General features: G+C 54.4%; 1 protein-coding gene across 1 annotated transcript in view; it reads right to left on the bottom strand.

Moving 5' to 3' along the window:
• The window catches only part of LOC104491867 (junctophilin-2-like), a gene marked incomplete at both ends in the record, with an annotated part of 8,043 nt that extends 252 nt beyond the window's left edge, over positions 1-7,791 (bottom strand). Inside the window, 2 exons of the mRNA XM_010134346.1 lie at positions 60-633; positions 7,578-7,791. Of these exons, the coding sequence (XP_010132648.1) occupies positions 60-633; positions 7,578-7,791 (788 nt within the window). The remainder of the gene's footprint in view (positions 1-59; positions 634-7,577) is intronic.
• Positions 7,792-7,794: the final 3 nt, after the last annotated feature.

Below are 7,794 nucleotides of genomic sequence, written 5' to 3'. Positions count from 1 at the left end.
TGCCCCCCTCTGTCTTGCCGCGAGGCAGCGTGGTCCAGCCATAGCCATGCCGCAGGTTGTCCAGCCACTCGCCCTCATACTTCAGCCCACTGGAGCGCTCGCTGACGCCGAAGCCAGCACGCTTGTCGTTCTTCCACTCTCCCATATAGGTCTCCGTGGTGGTGGCATCGATGTCAGACTCAAAGGGGGGGTATTCCTCACCTTCGGCACCCTCGCCCAGGCTGACGGTGGAGGTGGCGTCGCTGGCAGCCGAGCTGATCCCACTCTCGCTCTTGAGGAAGCTGACACGGCTCTTCTGGCTGGCCAAGGATGACTTGGACTCGGACTTCTTCAGCCTCCCCAGCAAGGAGCCCCTGCGAAAGAGCCCCCCCCTCTTGGGCTTGCCAGCCTCTGCGTCCGCATAGAGGCTGAGAGCGAAGCCCCCACGGGTGATGGTGGGTGAGAGGGGCAGGCTCTCAGGGTTGGCAGCGGGGGAGTCCTGCTGGGGCAGGGTGCCGTTGCTGTGCTCGCTCCGCAGGGAGGAGAGCGAGGTGCGCAGCGGGGAGCGGACCACGGAGGCCATGCCGTAGGGCACGCTTTGCCGCACACCGTAGCCGTGCCGCATGCCATTGGTGAACTGGCCCTGGTACGTGCCTGCAGGAGAGAAGAGGGACAGGGTGAAAAGGCAGCTCGCTCCTGGGTAACAAAGGAAGGTGGGCTGTGGGGTAGCACTGCCCCAGAGCAGATGTACCCACCTTCCCTTGAAGAGAGGAGCCCCAGCTCCGCTAGCGCTCACCTGCCTTCAAAAGGAGCAGTTGCCAGGGGACACAAGCCCAGGAGCCACTGCTGGCAGGTGACAGCTCATTGGAAATGGGCTGGGGCACCAGGGGACACGGGTGCAAACTCAAAGCCAGTTAACAGACTGGGTCTGGACTGGCATCCAGAACAGGGAGCAGGAGACAGCCACACAGGGCTGTGCTGAGGGTGGCAGCAGCTACAGCAGACACACGAGCTGAGGTGGCACAGCTCTCCTTGGCTTGGTGACAGTCCCTTTCAGCCTGTTCTGCAGTTTGTCACTTGCAGGTTGCCAGGACCAGCTCTAGACCCCCAAGTCAGTTGCCTGGCCACAGCGTCGGCCACAGCCCCGGACCTGCTTGGCCCTGACATACAGCTTCTCTGTGGTCCCAGGCAAAAGGCTTGTGCCACACTGCACAAACCAAGAGGTGGGCAGAAAAGGGAGGAGAGGGGCACTCTGCCCCCCAAAATTGCCACCCTACCGCAGGTTGCCTCAGAAACCACCCCAAATAAAAGCAGGACTCAGCTCTGCTCCTGGCATGAGAGGTCCTCGAACAAGCCACCTTGCCTCAGACCAGCACCCTGTGGGACAGAGGCTGCTGCAGCCCCCCTCCTATCTCAGGGCACGAGTGGAGGGTGCTGGTGGAGCATGAACACCCTTGGAAAGGCCCCTCCATGCCACCCCTTTACTCTCCCGGCTGCTGCTTCAGGCAAGCTCCAAATTTTAGGAGAGCAAGCACTCCCAGGGTCCCGGGGAGGCTCAGCAGGGCCAGGCTGAGGCAGACAGGGTTGATCTGTCTTCAAGGCATTCATCTCCCCGCCGCCAGACACCGTCACTGAGACCAGGGATGACCCTGCTCCCCAGGGAGCAAATCCAGCTCCTTCTTTGGCGATTGTGGGAGCGCATATTTTACGTTCTCCCAGGCCACTTCTGCAGCATAATCTCTCCTCCCAAGCTTCAGGTTTCCGTTGAAATCCTCTTTGGACCCGCCTGTGAGGTGTTAACTTACAGCACTGGGGGCCAGGAAAGACAAGAAGTGCCCAAGCAGGCAGCAGCTGCTGCCCCAGGGTGAGCCGCCCCCCACCAGCCCACCCTGCAGCACACAGGATTTCGGGCTCCCTGCAAACATTTGGTGTCCCCTACTTAAACAAGTAAGGGTTCAGGTAGTACAGAGCATCTGCAGGCTGCAGCCAGCCATGGGGATCAGCATGACAGAGGAAGGGGCCATTGCCCAGTTGCTTGGCAGAGCTTGAAGCTCCATTAGGAAAAATAAGGTGGGCAGTGTGGGTTAGGGGTCTGGGCATGAGCTGGGAGCTAAGGACCACCATTGGAGATGCCCAAGTGTCTGGGCACATTCTTCATGAAGCTCCCAAATCCCTCTCCGAAAAATGGTGAGGAGTCTTTGTAGCACAAAATGAAGTTACGGAGACTCCCTCAGTGCCCCCATGTCCCTCTCCACTGGTAAAGTTGGTGCCCCATCCCCACCCATCCAGCCAGCGAGCAGGGCTGACACACGATCAGGATGACATTGGAGATCTCCTCCTAGGACAGGACAACGTCACACATAGCAGCCTGCAGATGATAGTGCCACCACGTTAACCCTCTGGAAGAGCAGCTCTGGAACAGGGTAGCAGGTTTAGGGGAGCTCAGCTGCTCCTCAGGTTGAGGTTGGAGCAGCTGCTGACCCCCAGCAAGACCCCAGCTCCTCTACCTCCTCGAACAGTGCCGAGACCAGCTGGATGGGAAAAACCACACTGCACAGTCGGTCGGGTCTTCAGGGATTCTTCGGAGACAGGGGCACCATTTCTTGGGGGAAAACACGCCTACCCTCAGCACGAGGTTTCACACCAGCTCTTTAGGATGGTGTCAGCTGCCTGATTTCAGCCCATATGGCACAAGCAAGGTCATCCCTTCAGCACACGGTGTGACCAAACCTGCCAACCCTGCCTGGCTTAACGGAGAGCACCGACACTCAGCGCTGCCTGCAGCTGCCCAGCCAACGCAGGGGTGAGCAGGCACTGCCCCGTCCCCGTCACACTGCGATTCAGTGCCTGGCTGAGGCTTCGTGCCAGGGCAGAGCCATAAACCATCCCTGGAGCAGAGCCAAAGGCTGCTGAGAGTGGCTGAGGGCACCAGCAGCCGTGCGTCAGGGCATGCGAGGTTTGAGCAGAGCCAAGCCCTGGCTCACCATCACATCCCAGCGCAGCCAGTTCAAGGGAGAATGGGGCTTCGAAACGCCCTCTGCATCACGGGTGGTCACTCAGCAGGGTTGCAGGACTCTTGAGCCACCGCTACACCCGGATATCAAAGCAGCCTGGGCAAAGGGGGACAGGTAGGACACAAAGCTGCCAGCTAGGCAGCTGGCACACTCACACATGTCTGAGGTTCTGTAAAAAACAATTAAAAAAAGCAGTGGAGGTGAAAACCCCCCACCTCTATTCAGGATATCAAAGCAGCCTGGGCAAAGGGGGACAGGTAGGACACAAAGCTGCCAGCTAGGCAGCTGGCACACTCACACATGTCTGAGGTTCTGTAAAAAACAATTAAAAAAGCAGTGGAGGTGAAAACCCCCCACCTCTATTCAGGATGAAAATGGGACAAAGCCCCACATCCCTGCCTGATTCACCAGGGTCGTGGGACAGAGCGACCTAACCCCATCGGGGTGTGATTACTAGGAAATGGGACCCCAGTAACCCTTTATTGCCTGCATTTCTTCTTGTCTTAAAAACCACTGGCTCCTCTGCGACCTGCAGGTACGTGGTTCATCACCTCTGCCTGTCCCTAACCAAAACCAGGGAGTGGCCCTACCTGGGTGTCTTCACAGGATGGGAAGGATGAAACTGTGGCACCGCTGAAAATGCTGCTGCTGCAGCCTTCACCTCCAAACACACCGATGGGGTGGCAGCACCCTCCTTTTCCCCTGGCAGCAGCAGGGGACAGTGCCTGGCTGCGTCAACGGCCAAAGCTTCAGCCGCTGGTGCACACCCAGCCTGGCAGCGAGAGCCCGCTGTCAGCAGCATCACCCCTCCCCTTCCCAGCCTGTCTCAAGCTCTGGTATGATTGGTGATGAATGCAAACAATACCACCAACCAGGTAAATAACGCAAGCAACTCAACCTGTGTCACTGCCCTATAGCCCTCTGCTGTTACCCAGACACTGTGATGACAGACGTGTTAGAACTCAGCCTATAAGGCCGGGGACATTAAATCAATGCAGAGCACCACGTGTGCGACAGGCCAGCGAAAACCTGGTTCTTTTCCATGCCAACAGTACTAGTAATGGGTTCTGTTGGGGAAAAAGACAGAAATAAAACAGAAAGGCGTAAAGAAAAAATCACAACATTAATTCAAGGGTCAAATTCAGCCACGGAACTTTGCTATGGAGTCAGTAGACATCAGCCAGCACTATCTCAGTCACAAGTCAGCACCCGGAGCCCATTCCTGCAGTCTCAGGGATGCTGCTCCTCCTGTCCCAGCCCAGGCCCCTTCCCATCGCGCCTCCCCTGCCCTGGGCACTTGAGGAGCTGGAGCTGCTCCATATCACCCCAGTTCATCTCTCCGGGTAAAGAACACTTCTGCATTTCTTTTCCCCTTTCTCGTGGTCTCGTGATCACTGAATGGTCTGATTGTTTCCGCACGCAGTTAACTGACACCACTGTTTTCTCTTAGTGCCCTAAAGACCAAACTGCAGCGTCAAATACGAGTTGGTTTTAGGCTGCTTCGGTTTCAGGCGATTCCCGTTTAGATCTGTAGAAGCAGTTATTTGTACAACCAAGCCTAGCTTTGGGGCCAGATCCTGCAAGCACAGCATGGCTCTGTGTCAGCAGCAAGAGTTGTTTCTCTTGGGGTCAAGGTCAAGCACTTGTTTCTCAAGTTGTTTCTCTTGGGTCAAGCACTCGGACTCAAGAGCACTAAAGTATCCCAAAAACGAGGCCTTTCTTAGAGTGCGGATAAAACCCTCAGGTGGAAAGCCAGATAACTAGGTTTATACCCACCGCCTAGGCTGCAAAACAATGCGTTCCTTCAGCTGCGCCTTCCACAACCCCAATCCCTGTCTGCTTTAGCTGCACATCCTGCCCCTAGAAAGGGCTGCGGGCTCTCTGCTGGTGGCAGCAGCAGACACACCTGTATGTTCAGTTTGGATACCCAAGGAAATATTTTTTAGTGTTACTGCATCTGCCCAGCCACACCGGGCGCTCTGAACCCCCTGGCTGGTGTCAGTCCACGTTACAGAAGGCAAGCCCTTTAAGCTGTCAGCGTCCCACAGCTTTCACAAAAGCGAGCATTTGGTAGCGGGGAGAAAAAGGAAATGACCCACACAGTGCCTGGGCAAACCATTCCATGAGTCCTCTTCTTATTAGGCACTGAAAATCTATAAGGGCTTTCACAAGCTTCACTCCAGATTTGGGCTCTATTTAGCCATCAACCTCAGAGAGCCAGAGGAGAAAAATACAGGGTTGTCTGTGATTTGTAAGTGTATTTTAAAGTAAAAAGTTTTTACATGTGTCTATATATTCGTATTTATAAAAAGTTAAAGTCGGTTTTAATTCATTAGAATCAGCTACATCGCCCTGAAATCCACAGGCACCCCAACCGTGACCTAAAGCTGCCAACGACCTGGCAAGAGCTGCATGTTCCCAGAGCCCTCTTCCTGGTGTGGCTGGCTTCCAGGGGGCTTGGGAATCATGTCCCCTACTCGAGGGACAGCAGATTTCCAAAGCCTTTCCAGATGTTTGTCTTGGCAACCTCAAAAGCAAATATTTAACAGGTCCAATTAGCGGCCTGGACACAACGGGATCTTGCAGATGGTTACTGGGTACAGGTGAGGAGACATAACAGGAATGGGTCCTGCAAGTCCTCCGCTGTCCTACATGTGTGAAGCTGGCTGGTGACCCCCACCTCGGCTTTGGATGCAGCTTTCTACACCTTTCTGTTCCATCAGAGAAGCTCACATGTGGAATAAAGAGCTTGGACCAGCCAGAAGCGATGGCCCAACCTAAGGAGCAGTTGCTGGGCACTGGAGCGTAGCCTTCGTGAGCCAGGTCTGGCTGGGCCATGGTGGGCTCAGCTCAGCGCTGCCCAGGGCGGCTTTGGCAGGGCACATCTTCACGGATTAGGGCTGAACTGCCAACCTCAGGCAGCACCTGGGATCACGTAGACAGCACGTTCTTGGGTGTGGGACAACACCCCGGGGAGCGCTATGCTGACCGAAGCAGTATCTTACATATCCTTACAGGGGAAAAAACTCGACTCAGCTTTCCTCTGCACCTATCTCAAGCTTTCAGTCCATGTTCTAATCAAATTCAAACTCCTACGTCAAGTTCTGCCTCTTGAAATCCTCTACAACATTAACCCAAAACCACTTTGCATCCTTAGAAGAAGATGCATTTTAGGAAGCAGCAAGGAAGCGGCCATGCAAACTCATAGCAGACCTTGACAACTCGAGAATGACAGTCCCGCAGCAGCCGTTACCCGGGCACTGCTCGTTACCATCAGAGCACACCTTACACATAACCCACACGTCTTACGGCCGCACGTGAAGGTTCTGCAATGCACGAGAGCATGTGTTAGTCTGAACTCTCGCTGCCACCGTGCAACGTGCACAGATCCGCATTTAACTGCTCCCCAGCCACGGGGCACAGAGGGGAGCAAACTGAAGGACCTGGAGGGACACATCGGTTCGTGTCTACAACATCCAAAGGTACAAAAAAACGGAGTCAACTGCAAGACTATATTCCCAGGCTTAAAGTTAGCCACGTACCCATGCAACTCATTGAGAAATGTTGATGTAAAAGCATAACCCTGACAGCCAGTCTTGAATGAGCCCATTTTTCTCATGTCTCTGAATCCGATGCTTTTCATTCTGAAGATTTATACCATTACTATTATTTTTCGTCACAAACTAACTCCATTGCCCATCCTAGATAAATATAGATGCAATTCTGATCCATATTTTGAAGGGTATTTCTTTCAAATCACCCTCTCTATTTAGCTATCCTAAATATGGCAGCCTGGAACATTACAGCACTGAAGAGCTACAGAATTACTTGCACTGAGATTCTTGCAATGTTTCTAACCCCAAAATTGCCACTAATGCAGGAACATTTACAGAGCACAACGAATATCTGACTATGCAGAGAACACGTGTACTAGCAGGGGTTGAGAGGTTCCAAGTAATCGAAGGGATTTATTTTAGGGAAAGACGTGTGACATGTATTCTAAACAGCTTGGATGAACTCAACCAGAATGGTTCAGCAAAGCAGACGTCCAGGCAACCTGTCAGGGGCACGCGAGCAGTGTTTAATGCACAGGCAAAGCGTGTTACCATGCTGCGTGCGCCTTACACCCAGTCTGAAAACTCAGCTCACTGCCGTTCGGCACCAGCGAGGAGTTTTTGGTTTGGTTCGGCAAGGAACTGCAGTAACCCGTCCCTGGGGAACCAGGAGCCACAGGCTACACAAATCAAGTTGTTTGGTGTTAACTATTGATACGGACACTTGAGACAGCTCCCGAGGGAGGGATGGCAGGGGCAACGCTCCTGCTGCTCCTCCCTCACATCCGTGGACGATGAGCCGCACGCAATGTGCCCGACAGTGAAAATCAGGGCACACACACACACACATTTATGAGGTGGTTGCACCCCAAGCCCTGCCTCTTGGCTCATTGTAGACCACTGGATCTCACTAGTGGGGACAGCACCAGGTCACTCCTTCAGCAGGGACAATGTGCAGTCTCTACTCATCACAGGCTGGGTATCATCACGCTGTTCATCACCCTCCCAGTCCCTCCGGAGTCACCCTTACCTCCGTCAGCGTACGTCTCGGTGCCATAGCCATCCTGCAGGCCGTTACTCCAGGTACCTTCATACTTGGCTCCGCTGCTCATGCTCTGCCTGGCGCCATACCGTCCCTTAAAGCCATGGGTCCACTCGCCTCTGTAAACCCACCGTCCTTTGGTCTCGATTCCCAGGCCATGCCTCTTGCCTTGGGACCAGTAGCCTTCATAGGTGTTGCCACTGGG

The sequence above is a fragment of the Buceros rhinoceros genome, unplaced genomic scaffold (genome assembly GCF_000710305.1).
Source record: "Buceros rhinoceros silvestris isolate BGI_N320 unplaced genomic scaffold, ASM71030v1 scaffold31414, whole genome shotgun sequence".
Taxonomy (NCBI): Eukaryota; Metazoa; Chordata; class Aves; order Bucerotiformes; family Bucerotidae; genus Buceros; species Buceros rhinoceros.
The sequence above is the reverse complement of the archived record's forward strand: the minus strand, read 5'-3'. Positions and strand labels throughout refer to the sequence as shown.